The sequence below is a fragment of the Dasypus novemcinctus genome, chromosome 18 (assembly GCF_030445035.2).
Source record: "Dasypus novemcinctus isolate mDasNov1 chromosome 18, mDasNov1.1.hap2, whole genome shotgun sequence".
Lineage (NCBI taxonomy): Eukaryota > Metazoa > Chordata > Mammalia > Cingulata > Dasypodidae > Dasypus > Dasypus novemcinctus.
In genome coordinates, this window is record NC_080690.1 from 85,868,775 (window position 1) to 85,892,749 (window position 23,975).

At 38.7% G+C, this 23,975-nt stretch overlaps 1 protein-coding gene and 1 long non-coding RNA gene across 2 annotated transcripts in view; one reads left to right on the forward strand and one right to left on the reverse strand.

Annotated features, from left to right (window-relative positions):
* Positions 1-23,975, forward strand: part of LOC139436895 (uncharacterized) — a 126,786-nt gene that overhangs the window by 52,758 nt on the left and 50,053 nt on the right. The window lies entirely within an intron of this gene.
* LOC131274423 (acidic leucine-rich nuclear phosphoprotein 32 family member A) lies at positions 20,761-21,808 on the reverse strand. The gene has a single exon (XM_058280951.1). The coding sequence runs from the start codon at positions 21,697-21,699 to the stop codon at positions 20,950-20,952; it is 750 nt and encodes a 249-aa protein (XP_058136934.1). The 5' UTR covers positions 21,700-21,808; the 3' UTR covers positions 20,761-20,949.

Here is a 23,975-nt window from a genome sequence, read left to right on the forward strand (position 1 = left end):
GTACAGAATATGAGGGCTGTATGCCTCGGCGAGGTCCACTGCCAGAAAGCCTCACCCAGAACACTCTTGGTGCTGATCCAGTCCACAGACAATGAACAGGAAACAGTCCTACAGGCTAAAGTGGGTCACACAAGGAAATGCATCCTGCACTGGTGTGTTGGGGTATCCTGAGGTCCACCATGTTCAGTCTTTTTTTTTTTTTAAGATTTATTACTTATTTCTACCCTCCCCCCCCCCACCCAGGTTGTCTGCTCTCTGTGTCCATTCACTGTGTATGCTTCTGTGACTGCCCCTATCCTTATCAGTGGCATCGGGAATCTGTGTTTCTTTTTGTTGCATCATCTTGTTGTGTTAGCTTCTTGTGTGCAGCGCCATTCTTGGGCAGGCTGCACTTTCTTTCATGCTGTGTGGATCTCCTGATGGGGCACACTCCTTGCGTGTGGTGCTCCCCTATGCAGGGACAGCCCAGCATGGCAGGGCACTCCTTGCATGCATCAGCACTGTGGACCTTCCATGTGGTAGGCAGATGCCCTAGCCGTTGGGCCAAGTCCACCTCTCCATGTTGAGTCTTTTTTATTATTTTTTATTATTTTTTAAATTTATTCATTTTTAAAAAAATATTGCATTAAAAAAAATGAGGTCCCCATTCACCCCCAACGCCCCCACCCCACCACTCCCCCCACAGTAACACTCTCCCCCATCATCAGACACATCCATTGCATCTGGTGAGTACATCTCTGGGCATCGCTGCACCCCATGGCCTGTGGTCCACACCATAGCCCACACTCTCCCACGTTCCATCCAGTGGGCCATGGGAGGACATACAATGTCCAGCAGTTGTCCCTGCAGCACCACTCAGGACAACTCCAAGTCCCGAAAATGCCTCCACATCTCATCTCTTCCTCCCATTCCCCGCACCCAGCAGCCACCATGGCCACTTTTCCCATATCAATGCCACATTTTCTCGATTACTAACCACAATAGTTCATGAATAGAATATCAGTAAGTCCACTCTAATCCTTACTGTATTCCTCCTTCCTGTGGACCTTGGTTTTGTTGTGTCCATTCCACATCTATATCAAGAGGGGGCTTAGATTCCATATGGATACTGGATGCAATCCTCCTGCTTTCAGTTGTAGGCACTCTAGGCTCCATGGTGTGGTGGTTGACATTCTTCAACTCCATGTTAGCTGAGTGGGGTAAGTCCAATAAATCAGAGTGTAGAAGCTGAAGTCTATTGAGGCTCAGGGCCTGGCTAACATATTGTCAGTCCAGAGATTCAAATCCCCTAGATATATCTTAAATTCCAGCACCAACTACAATTCCATTAAAGTAGCATGAAAGGCTTGTGAAAAGAGATCACATCTGAGTCCAGCTCTATCACGCAGAAACACCAGCTCCAAAGAAGGGCCAACCGACATGGCAGTGAACGCCATCTGCCACGACCATAGAACCTGTGGGTCTCTTTAGCCCTCAAAAGAACCAATACCTGGGGTCGTATCTACTTTATCTGTCTCTGAGACTCTGCTCAGGTGTGCATAAGGGCAATCCTTCTGACAACCTCCAGAGTCTTTTTTAGAGACTCATAGCCATATAAACTCATTTGTCCTTTCCATTTCCCCCTTACTTTAGGTCAAACAGCATATTTAACTCCTGTTATTATATGTACACAGGGATATTCTGCTGGTCCATGTTGAACCTTTAATTCAAGGTCATTTTCTAGTTACATCATCAGCTGATACTTGGTAGTGATCCCTCGGTGCCAGGGAGGCTCATCCCCAGCTGTCATGTCCCACACTGGGGGGAAGGTATTGCATTTACATGCTGAGTTTGACTTTGAGACTGGCCACATTTGAGTAACACGGAGGCTGTCAGGAGGGAACTCCTAGGCACAGTGCTGCTCTAGGCCTTGTTCTTATTTCTGGTGTATAGGCTCACAAGCATAGTCATTAGTATCAGGGACTCACTGTTGGACCCTCATTCCTTCCTGGTCCTTGCCATTGCACCCGGGGGACTGCCACTGCTCCCCTAGGCACCATGACAGAGCCCCCCCCCCCCCCGCCCTGGCCAGGAACCCAGTATCTCCCCCGCTGTTGTTTTTAATTGTTTCCACTATGAGTATATCCAAACATTTCCATGCACCCTGGACACATGCCCTGTATAACTCCCTGTCAACCATATGTCCCCTGTCAATAACATCCCATACCAGTATTCCTCTGCTGCCATTATTGAACCACTCTGTGATCCAAAACTTCCTGAAAAGTGAAGCCCAATATAATGTCAGGTTCTCTTACTAGTAAAATAAATATAGCGATGAGTTTAAAGGTTAGATATAGAATACATATTGATTTGGAAAAATTCTATATCCTATCTTTTTCTTTTCTTTTTTTCTAATTATTGAGCTTCTCTTCACAAGAGCCATAGATCACAATAATTCATATATACAATATACAGTACTCCCACATATCCATTATAAAATCTTTTCCCTTCCACAACGATAATCTTGTAACTTATTCATATCATATTTACTGAAACTGATGTACAGATATTGAGACAATAGCTTTCAAACAAGATTACATTTGTGTTTACATTGTGGTTTATACTTTAGGCTATACAGTTTTCTAAATTTTTTAGTTATCCTATGTTTTACATTATGGTTTACATTATTAGTCTGTTGTCCCCTATATGTTTTTGGTGTAATATTACATGTTTTATATTCATTCCTGTGTACTCTTGTGAAACACTTCTTTTGCCCTCACAGTTACTTTGGTTCCATCTATTCAATATCTATTTCCCCCTCCCCTTGGGGCCCACAGTGACAGTCAATCTACATTTCTTGAGGAACCATGTTCAGAGATACTTATAACAGTGTTGAGGGCTTGACATACTCAACTGCCCTAATGCCCTGGGAGCCACCATTTCTCTTGAGAGATACAATTCCCTCTATTTGATGGCATTAGTTCTCCCCAGGATGAGGGTCTACCTTCACTCTCATTATATGGGTCTCTACCCAATGGTATAACCCACTCTGGCAAAATGAGCATTCAGATATTCCCTAGGAGTCTGTCCTGTGTCAGATTATCCCCTTCGAGTATCTTCAACAGGTAACTTTCCTAATTATATTTTGAAAAGGTTTTCTCAGCATTATACTCTCAACCAACACCTGACAATTTCCTATATTCGTATGTTGCCCCACCCTCCTCCCAATTTCTTGGGCAATATTACTCATCCGCCTATCCCTAGCCCCCCTCAAACCCTCCAAGTCCCACCCAAAGGTAATCCTATGCCCTCATTTTATCCCTTCCTTATACACATACTTACCTCCAGCTTATCATAGATTTCACCCATGTAGATGTCAGCTTACATCCTTCCTCTACCCCCTGATTTCCTATAAGCCTATCTTCCAGTCTCTAGCTCTCTGAGGCTGCTTGCTTATTTCATATCATTGAGGTCATGTAGTATTTGTCCTTCAATGCCTGGGGTGCTTCACTCAACATAAGGTTCTCAAGATTCATCCATGTTATCATGTGTGTTTGTAGTGTATTTGTTCTTAAAGCCAAGTAATATTCCATTGTATGTATATACCACATTTTATTGATCCACTCATCTGTTGATGGGCATTTGGGTCGATTCCAACTTTTGGCGATAGTGAACAATGGTGCTATGAACATCGGTTTTTGTCCCTGCCTTCAATTCTGCTGGGTTTATACCCAGCAGTGGAATTGCTGGGTCATATGGCAAATCTATGGTTAGTTTTTTGAGAAACTGCCAAACTGTCCTCCAGAATGGTCGGATCCTTCTGCATTCCCACCAGCAGTGTATGAGTGTTCCCATTTCTTCACATCCTCTCCAGCATTTGTATTCTTCTGTTTTTTTCATAGCTGCCAATCTTATGGGAGTAAGATGGTATCTCATTGTAGTTTTGATTTGCATTTCCCTGATAGCTAAAGATTTGGAGCATTTTTTCATGTGCTTTTTAGCCATTTCTATTTCTTCTTTGGAGAAGTGTCTGTTGAAATCTTTTCCCCATTTTTTAAATGGGTTGTTTGTCTTTTTATTTTCAAGATATAGGAGTTCTTTATATATGCAAGTTATAAGTCTCTTATCGGATATATGGTTGCCAAATATTTTCTCCGACTGTGTAGGTTCCCTTTTTACTTTCTTGACAAACTCCTTTGAGGTGCAGAAGGCTTTAATTTTGAGGAAGTCCCATTTATCTATTTGTTCCTTTGCTGCTCGTGCTTTTGGTGTGATGTTCATGAAGCCATGTCCTATTACAAGGTCTTGTAGATATTTCGCTACACTGTTTTCCAAGGTCTTTATGGTATTGGCTCTTATATTTAGGTCTTTGATCCATCTTGAGTTGATGTTTGTATAAGGTGTGAGATGGTAATCCTCTTTCATTCTTCTACATATGGATATCCAGTTCTCCAGGCACCATTTGTTGAACAGGCCATTCTCTCCCAGTTGAGAGGGTTTGGTGGCTTTATTGAATATTATATGGCTATATATATGAGGTTCTATATCAGAACTTTCAATTTGATTCCATTGGTCTGTGTGTCTCTCCTTATGCCAATACCATGCTGTTTTCACTACTGTAGCTTTGTAGCATGTTTTGAAGTCTGGTAGTGTGATTCCTCCAATTTCATTTTTCTTTTTCATTATGTCTTTGGCTATTCGGGCCTCTTTCCTTTCCAAATAAATTTCATAGTTAGTTTTTCTAGTTCCTTAAAGAAGGCTGTGTTGATTTTTATTGGGATTGTATTGAATGTGTAGATCAGTTTTGGTAGGATAGACATCTTAATAATATTTAGTTTTCCTATCCATGAACAGGGAATATTCTTCCATTTATTTAGGTCTTCTTTGATTTCCTTGAACAATCTTGTATAGTTCTCGGTGTATAAGTTTTTTACATCTTTAGTTAAATTTATTCCTAAATATTTGATTTTTTTATTTACTATTGTGAATGGTATTTGTTTCTTGATTTCCTTCTGATCTTGCTCATTATTGGTGTACAGAAATGCTAGTGATTTTAGCGCATTGATCTTATAACCGGTGACTTTACTAAACTCATTTATGAGTTCTAGAAGCTTTGTTGTAGACCTCTCAGGGTTTTCTATGTATAGGATCATGTCATCTGCAAATAATGAAATTTTGACTTCTTCCTTTTCAATTTGAATGCCTTTTATATCTGGTTCTTGCCTCAGTGCTTGAGCAAGTATTCTAAGACAAAGTTAAATAGAAGGGGAGAGAGTGGGCATCCTTGTTTTGTTCCTGACTTTAGAGGGAAGGGTTTTAGCATTTCTCCATTGTAAATGATGTTGGCTCTGGGTTTTTCATATATACTCTTTATCATGTTCAAAAAATTTCCTTGTATTCCGATCATTTGCAGTGTTTTTATCAAGAAAGGGTGCTGTATTTTGTCAAATGCTTTTTCTGCATTTTCTGTACATCATATAATCATGTGATTTTTTTTCCTTCAATCTGTTTATATGGTGTATTACATTGATTGATTTTCTTATGTTGAATCATCCTTGCATACCTGGAATGAATCCCACTTGGTCATGGTGTATAATTCGTTTAATGTGTTGTTGAATATGATTAGCAAGTATTTTGTTAAATATTTTTGTGTCTAGGTTCATTAGAGAAATTGGTCTGTAATTTTCCTTTCTTGTGGTGTCTTCATTTGGCTTTGGTACTAGGGTAATGTTGACATCATAGAAGGAGTTAGGCAATGTTCCTTCTGTTTCGATTTTTTGGAATAGTTTCAGCAGGATTGGTGTTAGTTCTTTCCAGAATGTTTTGTGGAATTCACCTATGAAGCTTTCTGGCCCTGGGCTCTTCTTAGTTGGGAGGTTTTTAATGACTGATTCTATCTCTTTACTTGTGATTGGTTTGTTGAGATCTTCAATTTCTTCTTTCGTCAATGTAGGCTGCTTATGTGTTTCTAGGAATTTGTCCATTTACTCTGAATTGTCATTTTTGTTGGAATATAGTTTTTCATAGTATCCTCTTATGATAAACTTTATTTCTGTGGGGTCAGTGGTGATATCTCCTTTCTCATTTCTTATTTTGTGTATTTGCATCTTCTCTCTTTCTTTGTTAGTCTCACTAAACGTTTGTCAATTTTATTGATCTTCTCGAAAAACCAGGCCTTGGTCTTGTTTATCTTTTCAAGTGATTTCTTATTTTCTATTTCATTTAGTTCTGCTCTTATCTTTATTATTTCCTTCCTTCTTCTTCCTGTGGAATTACTTTGTTGTTTTTTTTCTAATTCCTCCAAATGTGCAGTTAGTTCTTCAATTTTTGCTCTTTCTTCTTTTTGGATGTATGAATTTATGGCTATAAATTTCCCTCTCAGTACTCCTTTTGTTGCATCCCATAAGGTTTGGTATGTTGTGTTATCATTATCATTTGTTTCAATGTAGTCATTGATTTCTTTTGAGATTTCCTCTTTGACCCACTGTTTTTCTAAGAGTGTGCTGTTTAATTTCCATATCTTGGAGTGAAATCTGGACCTCTGGCCCTTGCAGATTTCCAGCTTCACTCCACTGTGGTCAGAGATATTATTTTGTCCGATTTCAATCTTTCTGAATTCATTAAGCCTTTCTTTGTGGCCTAGCACATGGTCTATCTTGGAGAATGATCCATGTGCACGTGAGAAAAATGTATATCCTGCTGTATTCAGGTGTAATGATCTCTTTCTGTCTATTAGATCCAGCTCCTCTAATATACTGTTCAAATATTTTGTTTCTTTAGTGATTCTCTTTTGAGATGTTCTGTCCAGAGTTGATAGTGGTGTATTAAAATCCCCCACTATAATTGTAGATGCATCTATTTTTTCACTTAGTTTTTCCAGCATTTGTCTCACGTATTTAGGGCCGCCTTTGTTAGGAGCATAAATATTTATGATTGTTCTTCTTGACAGATCGTCCCTTTCACTAATATGTAGTATCCTTCTTTGTCTCTCACAATTGTTTCGCATTTACAGTCTATTTTGTCTGATATTAATATAGCTACTCCTGCCTTTTTTCGGTCATTGTTTGCTAGTAAGATTGTTTTCCAACCATTCACTTTCAGTCTCCATGAATCTCTGGGTCTAAGATGTGTCTCTTGTAGACAGCATATAGATGGGTCCTATTTCCTTATCCAATGTCTCAGTCTGAATCTTTTGATAGGTGAGTTTAATCCGTTGACATTCAGTGTTATTACTTTCAAGGAGTTATTTATGTTAGGCATATTTTGATTGGACTTGTGTTTGTCATATTTTGTTTGTTTGTTTTTCTTCTCTTTTTTCTTTTTTGTTGCTCTTACACTCTCCTCCAACTCTGTCTGTCCTGTTTTTTCCTTTCTTCCTGCAGAACTCCCTTTAGAATTTCTTGAATGGGAGGTTTCTTGTTGGCATACTCTTTCAGTTTCTGTTTATCTGTGAATATTTTGAACTCTCCATCATTTTTGAATGCTAGTTTAGCTGGATAGAGTATTCTTGGTTGGAAATTTTTTTCTTTTAGTACCTTGACTATATCATCCCACTGCCTTCTTGCCTCCATGGTTTCAGATGAGAAATAAGCACTTAATCTTATGGAGCTTCCCTTGTATGTGATGGTTTTCTTTTCTCTTGCTGCTTTTAGAATTTTCTCTTTGTCTTTAGCGTTGGATAATTTGATCAGTATATGTCTTGGGGTGGGCCTGTTGGGGTTTATGATGTTTGGGGTATGTTGTGCTTCTTGGATATATATAGCTGTCTCTCTCAGTAGATTTGGGAAGTTTTCAGCCATTATTTCCTGCAACACTCCTTCTGATCCCTTTCCCTTCTCTTCTCTTTCTGGGATGCCTATAATACATATGTGTGTGCGTTTTGCATTGTCATTCAGGTCCCTAAGTCCTAGCTGGATTTTTTCTATTTATCGACCAATTCTACTATCTGTTTGATTTCCAATGTACTGTCTTCCACATTGCTAATTCTCTGCTCTGCCTCTTCTAATCTGCTGCTATTTGCTGCGAGTGTGTTTTTGATTTCTTGAACTCTGGTGTTCATTCCCATCATATCTGTTATCTTTTTGCATATGTCTGCAATTTCCCCTCCAAGTGTTGTCTTCATATTGTTAACCTCTTCCTTTACTTCATTAAATTTGTCTGTGATATATGTTCTCAGATCTTTAATTACTTGTGCGAAGTTCTGCTCCCCTTCCTGGTTTTTAGTTTGTTAATTGAATTCAACAATGAATTCCTGATTACTGGTTTGGTTTGTAGATTTTTGTTGCTGTCTGGTCATCATTTTATCTTGATGAGTTTAATCATTTCCTTAGCTTCTTTGTCTAGTGTTGGGGATTAATTAGCTGTTGTTCTCTTTGTCACTTTGTTCTTCTTATTCTAATTTCTTATTGCTGGCTGAGTTCACTTTGAAGGAAAGTATTAGGGCCAGGGAAAGGCAATTGCATAAGAAAGGAAAATTGTAAAGTAGTATTGGTAATAAATGTTAACAGAGCAACAATACCATGTTCAGTCTTCATATCACCATTACTCTTTGGGAAATTTTGCTCCATCAGTGGAATCTTTACCATTGGGATTCAACTGAGTCACATTTCAACTGTAGTATCACTGTTAACCACGGTTTCCTTTCTAATGTTCCTGAACCTCAACCTGATTTCCATAAATTTAAAATTCCTTTATATTCCAGGCTGACAGTGGTTTTGTTCATACAGCACTCTGAAAAAATCTGTTGATTTAGAATGCAGGAAGCAGGGTCCAAGCCATTAAGACATTAACTCTTTCCACAAATCTTTCCAACATAACTGTATCTTCAATCCTGATTTACAAGTTCTAAGTTGTTAAGTCCTCCAATGGGGCACTATCATCTGGAAGTCTGATTTCCAGAAGCTTGTAATTTCCAGGATCAGTTTCTGATTCCTTTGTACCCAACAGTTCAGTCCTCAGCATATCTCCCTCATCTAGCATTTTGCTATAAGTTGTAAGCAGAAGCCAAGCTACATTTTCTGGGTTTACTTTAGAAATTTCTTCAGTTCAGAGTCCAGGCTCACTATTTTTGAATTCTGCCTTCCATAAAACACCAGGAGTCAATCTTGCTAAGTTCTCTGCAACTTCACAACATGGATTGCCTTTCCTCCAGTTTCCTATAATAGTTTCATCATTTACTTCTAAGGCATCATAAAAAGTCTCTTTGGCATCCATATTGCTATCAACAGTGTCTTCGAAGTAATCTAGGCATTTTCCATCAGTCATCTCATAATTCCTCCAAAAATACCTTTCCCATTCATAAAACTATTCCACCTTTTCAGTAATTGCAAAAGCACTACCCCACTCCTCAGTACCAATTCAGTATAGTCAGTCAAAGGGGTCCTGATGCAAAATACCAGAAATTAGTTGGTCTTTGTAAAGGGTATTTATTTGGGGTAGGAGCTTACAATTACCAGGCCATTAGCATAAGTTAGTTCCCTCACCAAAGTCTATTTCCATGTATTGGAGCAAGATGTCTGCCGACATCAGCAAGGGTTAGGCCTCCTGGGTTCCTCCTTTCCTCAGGCTTCTTTTTCCTGGACTAAGGATTTCTCTCTTCCTGAGGCTTGCTTCTGTTTCCTCTGTGGGCTTACTTCCTGGGGCTCCAGCTTAAGGTGTCAATATCAAACTCTAACATCAAAAACCCTTAACTCTGTATTTGCCATGCCTTTACCTTTTATCTTTTATCCTTTATCCTTTTATGCCTTACAGGCTTGAGAGGTTTACATAATTACATCTATGTACATTACATAAACACATTATGTAATTACATAAACACATCTATGTACCCTATATGCATGATCTGGAGAACTCCCTCCCAAACATGCAACCCCCATGAATGACACCCCACACCAGTGTTCCTCCCCTGCCATAGTTGAACCACTCTGTGATCCAAAACTTCTTAAAAAATGAAGCCTAATATATTGCCAAATTCAATTAGAAGGAAAATGAAATAGTATCGACAGGTTTAAAGATTAGAAATAGACTACACAATAATTTAGAAAAACTAAAATAAATTTAAAAATAAATTGGGGCATTAAAAAGTGAAAAATAACATAAAACATTGTTTTTGGTGTTTTGCCTTTCATCACAGTAATAGGTGTTGTCCTGCATGTACAGTGGCAAGGCAATCTCCTGCATTCCTTCCTCAGTGTCTACATACTTTTTTAAAAAATTTTGTCTTCTTAAAAGTTTAAGATCACAGTAAAGTCACATACACAAAACAGGGGACTCCCATATACCCAACATCAAACCATTTTCCCACTTCCCCACCAATGTTCTTTTTACATGGACATGTCATATTTGCTACAGCTGATATTCAGATATTGAAACATAGCTACCAACCATGGTTCCATTATGGCTTATGTTATGGTTTATATTTTAGACTGTACACTTTTCTAAATTTTTGGTTACATTATGGGTTACATTTTAAACTATACACTTTTATAAATATTTGGTGAAATTTAACATGGTTTATATCCATCATTGCATGATCTTGTGCAACACTTCCATTGTCCCCCAGTTACCCCAGCTTCCACCTGTTTTATTCCTCTCTCTCCCTCCCCTCAGGGTACATAGTGACAACTAAACTTCACTGCTTGAGGACAAGATTCATAGATAATTACAACAATGCTGTGGGCTTGGTACTTAAAATTCACTTGTATTTTTCTGACAATTTGTGAGACAAAACTATTTTAAAAATTTATTTTTTCTCAGTACTGATTCTTCCTATATATTACCAACATTTCTTCATCTTTTATCCAATTGATTAATATCAATACTGATACTGAGGTTATTTATCAATAGTTTTCTCTTTTACATTCTACATAGTTAAATATTTTAGTTTTTTACCTTTAATGTATTGTATATTTCTACTTACATTACTAATTCATTTTTATAAAATAAAATATCTTTTGGTGCCTGATGTGTTAATGACTTTCCCTTATCCAAGATTATTAATATAGAAGTAAATATTTTTATCTGGAATATGTGTCATCCTTTATTTTTAGACCCTGTTTTCAAAGCTCTTTAATGTGTGAAGTCAAAATTTACCTCTTTTTAAAAACTAAGTGGGGTATATGTGAACCTTATATTTTTTAATGTAACATCATTTGTGATCTAAATATCTTCAAAAAAAAGAAAACTCTCAAAAACACAAAATGATGTAATAAGTAAATTATTTTTGTAATTAATATTAATCAACTTTACAAATATATATGTGTCTGTGTGTACTTACAGACTCCTCATTCTGTTCCACTGACCTAATTGTATATATCTATAAATAAAAATGATTGGTAATATATTTTATCAGGGCAAATTCACCTCATTGCATATTTTAAATGTATCATTTCTGCTAATGTTTTAAAATTGGAAATTACTGAAAGAATTTTAGATTGCTTTTAATTCAATAATATACTTATTTTGTGCATTGAGCCATTTGCAGTATTAGATTTTCTCTGTCAGTTTACACTCTTTCTTCTGTTACTTCATTTGGATCCTAATATATAAGGAGTTCTTACTTTAGCTTCAATGTCCCTTATAATTATTTAGTTTTAGCTCCACTTTGAAAACTTTTAATTACATTTTATAAGATAATATCCTTTACAATTTAAAAGATAATATTTCTTATAGACAGAAACTTTTTGATTTCTGATTATTTATTGGCAAGAATGTATATCCCAAACTATGCAATTAAGTTTAATAATTTTTCATTTTATAGAATTTTTGAAATAAATGATTATTTCAGCTCCCAAGTATGAATATTTAGCATTTACATTTGATAATAACATCTCATAGTTTTTCTTCCTTCCCCAAATTATTAACTACAAGAAAAAAATGAGTCAATTTTCATGTAAGGGTCATTGTCCTAATAAACCTAAAGCAGATCAAAATCAAAAGTATATTGAGCAATTAAAAACAGATCCCACTCAACTCTTGGTTGAATGCTCAGTGTGAGATGATCACAGTGAATGCCCTAGAGATATGGTGTCCAACCTCTCCAAGAGTTACAATCACCTGGTGAACATGGTAGGCACACATATGCCAGGCTTCTCCTCTTTCAATGAGCTTGAGACTATGGGCTAATATTAGTATCCAGGATGTGCAGATACACATCAAAAATGAACTAGAATATTCACTTTGCAAAATGTGAACCTGAACTGTGCTCTTTGTGTTAGATGCCCAAATCATGGTGATATACCAGTAATAAAGAAATGGGGGTCTGGGGCTGGCAGCCCTGCGGTGGTGATTCCTGAAGGCTTTGCTGTGCTAGGGAGTTCCCAAGCCCTGAGTGGGCTGTTTCCGGGGTTTGCAGGTGGGAGGTGTATGGATGTCGATTTGGTGAGACAGTGACAGAAGAGATTCTTGTGAGAGGTGGAATTTTGGGTTTCTGACATGGAGGTCAGAGGTTGCGGGTGGGACCCCTCCCACTAGGGCTGGCACCCAGCTGCAGGGATCCCTGAAGGCTGTGTTGCACTGCGGTGTTCCCAGGGCCTGTGTATACTGGATGCATGGGTCCCAGGTCTGTGTCCCCTAAACCCTGGTGGCCCACACTTCAGAGACTCACACATCTTGAGTCTGCAATATCACAGATTTCCCATCCCTGAATCCACCACATCCTGAGGTCCATCTGAGGTCCTTGATTACCCTAGCCCTCGGTTTTGTTGTTGTTTTTTTCTCTCTCTCTCCTTGAACTTGGAGTGTACCAGCTGTCTTGGGGAGACAGGAATAAAGGAGAGGCGAATCTGCTGAGAAAGCCCAATTTACCTAAATGTTCTGGGATAGGAAACTTGGTCACAAAATCAATTAGACCTCTCCTAGCACACCTAAGGGGGAGGGACTGTAGGAGGTGCTATCCAAGCTTTGAATAACATATTTGGGGTTTCTGGTGAGGTGTAGGTGCTCTCATGCTGGAAATAGTCATAGTCTTCTGTGTTGAGTTGGTTCAACAAGGACCTACTTGAAGCTCCTACAGGATCTGTCAGGCAGCTTTCCTGCTGCCCTGGGAGAGAGAGAAGTGAGGAAAGGAGAAAGGGGGAAGGTCAGAAACCTAAGTGTATTATTTAACTGCAAAGAGGATTCCTAGCTTGAAACATTGGTTCTTTTTTTTTTTGGCATGGTTGCTAATATTGCATTGTCTCCTGGTCTTTTCTCCCATTGTATCCCCCAAGGTCCTTTTTCATTTATTTAATTTTCTTCTCTTTTTCTTTTTCTTGCTTGTTTCCCCTCCTTTTTCTTTGCCCCCCTTTTCTCTTCTCTTCTCTCTTTTTCTTCTTTTTTAAATTTTATTTTCTTGGTTGTGTCCAACCAATCCAACCAATCCAATGTCCACAGAGAAAATGTGGCATTGGTGTGGGAAGGGTGGACATGGTGGCTGCTGGGTGCGGGGAATAGGAGGAAGAGATGAGATGGGGAGGCATTTTCGGGACTTGGAGTTGTCCTGGGTGGTGCTTCATGGACAACTACTGGACATTGTAGATCCCCCCAGGGGCCACTGGATGGAACGTGGGAGACTGTGGGCTATGATGTGGACCATTGACTATGGGGTGCAGCGATGCCCAGAGATGTACTTACCAGGTGCAATGGATGTGTCATGATGATGGGAGAGAGCGTTGCTGTTGGGGGGAGTCGGGGGTGGGGGCGGTGGGGTTCAATGGGACCTCATATTTTTTGAATGTAATATTTTTTAAAAAAATGAATAAAAAATTAAAAAAAATTTTATTTTCTTTATAAAATAGGTGCTGCAGGGAACAGTTCACACTTACTGTGTTTCCTCATCCTCCATTTCCTCTTTTCTGTGTGTATTGATTTTGGCCACCTACACTATCCCTTTTCCCCCACATCATTCTATCCTCCATCATCTGCTGTTTCTCTTATGCTACCTCCCTTTCTTTGGCCCCTGTCTGACTTTTTATTTCTAATATCTTTGTTCTGTTTTATGTCTCTTATTCACTCTTGATATTATTGTCTTTCTTTTCTCTTTCCCTCTCTCATAAAAACACTGGCCTTTTAATTCATACTATATTCTTCCCCATATACAGTTGACTATCTTATTATCAGTACTCTACTTTCTGCTATAACTCTACACAAATTACATGAGTCTAATATCCATTCTCCTAGATCTCACATTTTTGCTCTGTTAACATTTATTACCAATACTACTTTATACATTTTCTTTTCTTCTCATTTTGCTTTCTCTGGCCCTAATATTTTCCTTCAAAGTGAACTTAGCCAGCAACAAGAAAATAGAGTAAGAAGAACAAAGTGACAAAGAGAAGACATAACACTTATGCAAGAACAACAACAAATTAATCCCCAAGACTAGACAAAGAAGCTAAGGAACTGATTAAACCCACCAAGATAAAATGATGACCAGACAGCAACTAAAAACCTACAAACCAAACCAATAATCAGGAAAACATGGCTGAATCCAATGAACAAACTAAAAACCAGGAAGGGGAGCAAAACATCAGACAAGTAATTAAAGATCTCAAAACATATATTAGAGATCAACTTAATGAAGTAAAGGAAGAGATTAACAATATGAAGAAAACACTTGGAGAGGAAATTGCAGACATCCGCAAAAAGATAACAGATATGATGGGGATGAACACCACAGTTCAAGAAATCGAAAATACACTCTCAGCAAATAGCAGCAGATTAGAAGAGGCAGAGGAATTAGTGACATGGAAGACAGTACATCTGAAATCAAACAGATAGTAGAACTGATCAATAAAAAGATAGAAAAAATTCAGCTAGGACTTAGGGACCTGAATGACAATGCAAAATGCACAAACATACATGTTATAGGCATCCTAGAAGAAGAAGAGAAGGGAAAGTGGACAGAAGGGGTGTTGGAGGAAATAATGGCTGAAAACTTCCAAAATCTACTGAGAGAGATGGATGTACATGTCCAGGAAGCACAACGCACCCCACACACCATAAATCCCAACAGGCCCACCCCAAGACATATACTTGTCAAATTATCCAATGGTCAAGACAAAGAGAAAATTCTAAAAGCAGCAGGAGAAAAGAGAACCATCACATACAAGGGAGGCTCCATAAGAGTAAGTGCTGATTTCTCATCTGAAACCATGAAGGCAAGAAGGCAGTGGTATGATATAGTCAAGATACTAAAAGAAAAAAATTTCCAACCAAGAATACTCTACCCAGCTAAGCTAGGATTCGAAAATGATGGAGAGTTTGAAATATTCACAGATAAACAGAAATTAAAAGAGTATGACAACCAGAACCATGACCTTCAAGAAATACTAAAGGGAGTTCTGCAGGATGAAAGAAAAAACAGGAGAGGCATAGTTGGAGGAGAGTGTAAGAGCAACAAAAAAGACAAAGAGAAGGAAAAAACAAACAAATAAAATATGACAAACACAAGTCCAAACAAAATATGGCCACCATAAATAATTCCTTGAAAGTAATAACACTGAATGCCAGTGGATTAAACTCACCTGTCAAAAGATTCAGACTGGAAGATTGGATAAGGAAATATGACCCATCTATATGCTGTCTACAAGAAACACATCTTAGATCCAGAGATTCATGGAGGTTGAAAGTGAATGGCTGGAAAACAATCTTATAAGCCAACAATAACCAAAAAAAAAAAAAAAAAAGGCAGGAGTAGCTATATTAATTCAGACAAAATAGACTTTAAATGCAAAACACTTGTGAGAGACAAAGATGGATACTACATATTAGTGAAAGGGATAATCTTTCAAGAAGAATGAATAATCATAAATATTTTGCTCCTAACAAGTATGCCTCCAAATACATGAGGTAAACACTGGAAAACTAAGTGAAAGAATAGATGCCTCTACAATTATAGTGGGAGACTTTAATACACTAGTATCAACTTTGGACAGAATATCTCAAAAGAGAATCAATAAAGAAACAAAAACTTTGAACAGTATATTAGAGGAGCTGGATCTAATAGACATATACAGATCATTGCAACAGAATACAGCAGGATATGCATTTTCCCAAGGGCACATGGGTCATTCTCCAAGATAGACCATATGCTAGGCCGCAAAGAAAGGCTCAATGAATTCAGAAAGATCGAAATCATATAAAATAATTTCTCTGACCACAATGGAGTGAAGCTGGAAATCTCCAAGGGCCGGAGGCCCAGATTTCACACCAAGATATGGAAATTATACAGCACACTCTTAGAAAAACAGTGGGTCAAAGAGGAAATCTCAAGAGAAATTAATAACTACCTTGAAACTAATGAAAATGATAACACAACATACCAAAACTTATGGGATGCAGCAAAAGCAGTACTGAGAGGGAAATTTATAGCCATAAATTCATACATCAAAAAAGAGGAAAGAGCAAAAATTGGAGAACTAACTGCACATTTGGAGGAATTAGTAAAAAAACAACAACAAAGTAACCCCACAGGAAGAAGAAAGAAAGAAAGAACAAAGATTAGAGCAGAACTAAATGAAATAGAAAATCAGAAAGCACTTGAAAAGATAAACAAAACCAAGAGCTGTTTCTTTGAGAAGATCAATAAAATTGACAAACCCCTAGCTAGACTAACAAAGGAAAAAAGAAGATGCAAATACACAAAATAAGAAATGAGAAAGGAGATATCACCACTGACCCCACAGAAATAAAGACTATCATAAGAGGATACTTTGAAAAACTATATTCCAACAAAAATGACAATTCAGAGGAAATGGACAAATTCCTAGAAACACATAAGCAGCCTATATTGACAAAGGAAGAAATTGATGATATCAACAAACCAATCACAAGTAAAGAGATAGAATCAGTCATTAAAAACCTCCCATCTAAGAAGAGCCCAGGGCCAGACGGTTTCACAGCTGAACTCTACAAAACATTCTGGAAAGAACTAATACCAATCCTGTTGAAACTCTTCCAAAAATTCAAAACAGAAGGAACATTACCGAACTCCTTCTATGATGCCAACATTACCCTAGTATCAAAGCCAAACAAAGACACCACAAGAAAGGAAAATTGCAGACCAATTTCTCTAATGAACCTAGATGCAAAAATCCTCAACAAAATACTTGCTAACCGCATCCAAACACGTTAAGTGAATTATACACCATGACCAAGTGGGATTCATTCCAGGTATGCAAGAATGGTTCAACATAAGAAAATCAATCAATATAATACACCATATAAACAGTTTGAAGGAAAAATTCACATGATTCTATCTATAGATGCATAAAAAGCCTTTGACAAAATACAGTACCCTTTCTTGATAAAAACACTGCAAAAGCTTGGAATACATGGAAATTTTCTGAACATGATAAATTGTACATATGAAAAATCCACAGCCAACATCGTTTACAGTGGTGAAATCCTAAAATTCTTCCCTCTAATATCAGGAACAAGACAAGGATGCCTACTATCAACTCTTCTATTTAACATTGTCTTAGAAGTACTTGCTCGAGCACTGAGGCAAGAACGAGATATAAAAGGCATTCAAACTGGAAAGGAAGAAGTCAACATTTCATTATTTGCAGATGACATGATCCTATACATAGAAAACCCTGAGAGGTCTACAACAAAGCTTCTAGAACTCATAAATGAGTTTAGTAAATTTGCAGGTTACAAGATCAATGTGCAAAAATCAGTAGCATTTCTGTACACCAATAATGAGCAAGCTCAGGAGGAAATCAAGAAACGAATACCATTCACAATAATAAATTAAAAAATCAAATATTTAGGAATAAATGTAACTAAAGATGTAAAAAACTTATACACAGAGAACTCCATAACACTATTCAAGGAAATAAAAAAAGACCTAAATAAATGGAAGAATATTCCCTGTTCATAGATAGGAAGACTAAATATTATTAAAATGTCTATCCTACCAAAACTGATCTGCACATTCAATGCAATCCCAATAAAAATCAACACAGCATTCTTTAAGGAACTAGAAAAACTTGCTATGAAATTAATTTGGAAAGGAAAAAGGCCCCGAATAGCTAAAGACATATTGAAAAAGAAAAACAAAATTGGAGGAATCACTCCACCTGACTTCAAAACATACTACAAAGCTACAGTAGTGAAAACAGCATGATATTGGCATAAGGAGAGACACACTGACCAATGGAACCAATTTGAGAGTTCTGATATAGATCCTAATATATACAGATAAAGCCACCAAACCCTCTCAAATGGGAGAGAATGGCCTATTCAGTAAATGGTGCCTGGAGAACTGGATCCATATGTAAAAGAATGAAAGAGGATTACCATCTCACACCTTATAGAAAAATCAACTCAAGATGGATCAAAGACCTAAATATAAGAGCCAAGACCATAAAGATTTTGGAAAGCAGTGCAAGGAAGCATCTACAGGACCTTGTAATAGGAAATGGCTTCATGAACATCACACCAAAAGCACGAGCAGCAAAAGAACAAATAGGTAAATGGGATTTCCTCAAAATTAAAGTGTTCTGCACCTCAAAGGAGTTTGTCAAGAAAGTGAAAAGAGAGCCTACACTGTGGGAGAAAATACTTGGTAACCATATATCTGATATGAGACTTATAACCTGCATATATAAAGAACTCCTATATCTTGCAAATAAAAAGACAAACAACCCATTTAAAAAATGGGGAAAGATTTCAACAGACACTTCTCCAAAGAAGAAATACAAATGGCTAAGAAGCACATGAAAAAATGCTCCAAATCTCTAGCTATCAGTGAAATGCAAATCAAAACTACAATGAGATACCATCTTACTCCAATATGATTGGCAGCTAAGAAAAAAACAGAAGACTACAAATGCTGGAGAGGATGTGGAGGAATGGGAACACTCATCCACTGCTGGTGGGAATGCAGAAGGATCCAGCCATTCTGGAGGACAGAGTGGCGGTTTCTCAAAAAACTAATTATAGATTTGCCATATGACCCAGCAATTCCACTGCTGGGTATATACCCAGTATAACTGAAAACACGGACACAAATTGATATATGCCCATCAATGTTCATAGCATTTTTCACTATTGCCAAAAGTTGGAATCAACCCAAATGCCCACCAACAGATGAATGGATAAATAAAACATAGTATATACATACAATGGAATACTACTCAGCTTTAAGAACAAATACACTACAAACACATGTGATAACATGGATGAATCTTGAGAACCTTATGTTGAGTGAAGCAACCCAGGCATTGAAGGACAAATAATACATGACCTCAATGATATGAAATAAATAAACCAAGCTGCCAAGGAGAGCTAGAGACTGGATGATAGGCTTAAAGGAAAATGGGGGGCAGAGGAAGGATGTAAGCTGACACCTACATGGGTGAAATCTATGATAAGCTGGAGGTAGATATTTGTACAAGGAAGGGATTAAATGGGGGAATAGGGTTACCTTTGGGTGGGGCTTTTCAGGCTTGAGGGGGGCTAGGGATGGAAGGAAGGGTAATATTGTCCAAGAAATTGGGGGGAGGGTGGGGCAACATACGAACATAGGAGATTGTCAGGTATTTGGTTGAGAGTATAATGCTGAGAAAACTTTTTCAAAAATATAATAAGGAAGGTTACCTGTTTAAGATGCTTAAAGGGGATAATTCAACACAGGACAGGCTCTTAGGGTGTATGTGAATGTTCATTTTGCCATAGTGGGTTATATCATGGGCTAGAGACCCATATCATGAGGGTGAAGCTATCCCCACAACCTGGGGAGGACTGATGTTCTCAAATAGAGGGAACTGTATCTCTCAAGAGAAATGGTGGCTCCCAGTGCGTTAGGGAACTTGAGCATGTCAAGCCCTCAACATTGTTGCCAGTATCTCTGAACAAGTCCCTTCAAACAATGAAGATTGATTGTCACTGTGACAATCCTCGGTGAGGGGAGGGGGAAAGAGGTATTGAATAGTTGGAATCAATGTAACTGTGTGGGCAATAGAAGTGTTCCACCAGAGTACAGAATGATGGATATAAGACATGTAAATTACACCAAAAATATTTAGGGGCTGATAGGCTAAAATGTAAATCATAATGTAAAACAAGATAAGTAAAAACTTAGAAAATTGTATAGTCTAAAATATAAGGCACAATGTAAACCCAAATGTTACCTTGTTTGAAAGCTAATGTATCAATATCTGTACATCAGTTTCAGTAAATATAATATGAATATGTAGAAAGAGTATTGCTGTGGAAGGGAAAAGGGTTTTATGCTGGATATGTGGGAGTACTGTATATTGTATATATGAATTACTATGATCTAAAACTTTCATGAAGATAAGCTTAATAATTAGGAAAAAAAAGAGAAAAAGATAGGATGTAGACACCAAGGAAAAGATTTAAGTAGTTGCCTGCGGTCGTTAGATCCAGGGGCGGGAGGCCGCGGGACCCTCAGCCGGGACCCTCAGCACTCGGCGTTGCTCGAGGGGTACCGGCGGCAGCTCTTCCTGGAGGCGAGGGCGAGGCGGGGGACTTGGCCGAGTCCCCGGTGGAGGCGTGCAAGGTGTGGAGGGCGACGGGAGGGAGACGCGTGACACTCTCTTGGTAGGTGGTAAAACAGAGCCTTTTATTGGGGGAAGTACAGAGATTATATAGGGCTGTTGCAGGGGCGGGGCGGGTTTTTTGCTGGGATGCCTTAGTTGCCTTGCCAATTTGCATACAGTGCAAAACTTATTGCAGTGATGGAAGGCAAAATATCAAAAACAAAGCTTTTGCATTTTTATTTTTTTTTTTTATTTTATTTTTTTTTATTTTATTTTTTTTTTTTTTCAGTAAAAATAGTATTTTATTCCACCCCCACCCTCCCTCCCCCCCGCAACCCCCAGTACACTTTTCCCCTCTCGTTCCCACAGCAACGTTACAATCAGAAAAAAATAAGTTTCGGGGGGCGGGATTTGGGGTAGAGAGAATATGGGTAAAAACAGTCAAATCACAATAGGAATTTTTCAAAATAGGTTATTTCACTTAGTCATCATCTTCTCCCTCATCTTCAGGTTCTCGTTTTCGTTTTTGACCCCTTTCTTCTTCACCAAGATCTTCTTCATCTTCCTCATCATCTACTTCCCCATCGTTATAACCTTCTTCATCCTCCTCCTCTTCTCCACTCACATCTTCCTCTTCACCTTCCTCCTCCTCATCTTCATCTTCCTCATCTTCCACTACCTGAGCATCTTCATCATATTCTTCCTCATCCTCATCTTCCTCCTCGTCATCTAGGCCCTCCACGTAGCCCTCAGCATCCGAGTCGGGGGCCTCCTTATCATCCCGGTCGTAGCCATCAAGATACGTGAGTTGCGGAAGGAGTTTAAACACGTTTTCTCGGTAGTCATTCAGGTTGGTTACCTCACAATTGAAAAGGTCTAAGCTCTTGAGGTTTTCTAACTTCTTCAGTGGCTCTATTGTGCTGAGGTCTTTAATTTTGTTGCCACTTAAGTTTAGATGCGTGAGGTTCGGACACTTTTCTGCCAATACTTCCAGGCCCCCTGAGATTCTGTTATCACTTAGTTCAAGCTTCTTAAGTTTGTTTAACTTTGGTAAGTTTGCAACTGAGGTGAGGCCTACATTGATTGTACTTAAGAACTCCAGTTCTTCAAATTCATCTGTGAGACCTTCGATTTTGCCTTCATTTGACCGACAGTTGTCCAGGACAAGCTCTTTCACATCAGAGGGCGTCCTGTTCCGCAGCTCTAAATGAATCCGTTTGTCCATGTCCATCTCTCGCTCTCTCTCTCTGCAGAGGCTCCCGCGCCGGCGGAATTCAATCAATAAATCCCGAACCCACGGCCGCGCGTTTTAGGACTTTGAAGGCTCAACCAGCTCCGCTCGGTTCGCTTTTGCATTTTTAAATTTGTTGATATCCCAATTTATTTTTACCTTAATTTTTCTAAATTAATATGTATTCTATATCTAACCTTTAAACTCCTCACTATATTCCATTTTACCATTAATGGAACCTGGCAATATATTGTGCTTCACTTTTGAAGAAGTTTTGGATCACAGAGAGGTTCAACAATGGCAGAGGAGGAATACTGGTGTGGGATGTTATTGACAGGGGACACATGGTTGACAGGAAGTTCTCCAGGGCATATATCCAGGGTACATAAAAATGTTTGGATATTTTCATAGTGGTTACAATTGAAACCAACAACTGAGGGAGTGCTGAGTTCCTAGCCAGGGGAGCTCTATTACAGTTCCTAAAGGAACAGCAACAATCCCCCAAGTGCAAGGGCAAAGACCAAAAAAGAAGGAAGGTCCAACAATGAGCCCTTGATACTAATGGCTATGCTTGTGAGCCTGTTCACCTGAAATAAGAACAAGGCCTAGAGCTGCAGGGTGCCTAACAGTTACCTCCTGAGAGCCTCCATGTTGCTCAAATGTGGCCTCTCTCTAAGACAAACTCAGGATGTAAATGTATTGCCTTCTCCCCAGCATGGGACACGACTCCCATGGATAAGCCTCCCTGGTACCGAGGGATTAGTACCAAGTACCAGCTGATGATGTAACTAGAAAATGACCTTTAAAAAAAGTCAACTCGGACTAGCAGAATATCTCAGTCTACATATAATACCAGGAATTAAAAATGCTTTTTGACCTGTATAAAAGGGGGAAAGGAAAGGACAAATGATTTTATATGGCTATGAGTCCCCAAAAAGAGCCGGGAGGTTATCAGAGGGGTTGCCCTTATGCACACTTGAGCAGAGTCCCAAAGACAGATAAAGTTGATACAACCCCAGGTATTGGTTCTACTGAGGGTGACAGAGACCCACAGGTTCTATTGCCATGGCAGATGGAGTTCAATGCCATGTCAGTTGGCCCTACTTTGGAGTTTGTGTTTCTGTGCAATGGAGCTGGAACTAGATGTGGATCTTTGTCCACAAGTCTCTCCTTTTACTTTTACTGGTGCTGGGGTTTAATGTATACCCAGGGGACCTGAATCTCTGGACTGATCATGTGATTGCCAGGCCCTGAGCCTCAACAGACTTGCAACTCCTACACTCTGGTTTATTGGGCTTACCCCACTCATCTAACATGGAGGTGAAGAAGGTCAACCACCACACCAGGGAGCCAAGAGTGCCTGCAACTGAAAGCAGGAGAGTTGCATCCAGCATCCATCAGGATCTAGGCCCCCTCTTGATATGGATTTGGAGTGGACACAGCCATGCTAGAGTCCATGGAATGTTGGAATAGAGTATGGATTAGAGTGGGCTTACTGACTTTCTATTCATGAACTATTGTGATTAGTAATCGAAGAAAATGTGGCATTGGTGTGGAGAAAGTGGCCATGGTGGCTGCTGGGGGTAGGGAGGGGGAGGAAGAGATGAGATGTGGGGGCGTTTTTGGGACTTGGAGTTGTCCTGGGTGATGCTGTGGGGACAGTTACCAGACATTTTATGTCCTCCCATGGCCCACTGGGTGGAATATGGGATAGTGTGCTATGATGTGGACCATTGTCCATGAGGTACAGTGGTGCTCAGAGATGTATTCGCCAAATGTAATGACTGTCTCATGATGATGGAGAAGATTGTTGTTATGGGGGGAGGAGTGGGGTGAGGGGGGTGAGATGTATGTGGGGACCTCATTTTTTTAAATGTAATATTAAAAAAATAAAGGCACAAAAAATAATATGGGGATTACAGACATAACAGAGAATGTAGCAGTTGATATAATAGAAATTGTTATGATATGACATATGAGACATTTCAATGTATAATAGACAATCATAATTAATATAAGGCAAGATGATATCATATATGACATTATATAATATATGATATGCTGTGGTGTGATATGGCATAAAGTAAGAAAATGAGGTAAGATTAGTTAAGATAAGACATCTAACTATAACATTAAGATAAGATGCAAAATATACACCAACTCCAGGGCTAAGGTAGATCATCCAAGGAGAACCTGCTACTTCCTCAGCTGACATCCTGATCTTTTTGGAGAGGACATGGTAATATTTCTCTTAAAGTCAGAGAAGTCACTGTTGT

What these genes read in the sequence shown, in the direction of transcription:
- LOC131274423 (XM_058280951.1), bottom strand. Translation starts at nt 21,699, where the DNA reads ATGGACATGGACAAACGGATTCATTTAGAGCTGCGGAACAGGACGCCC.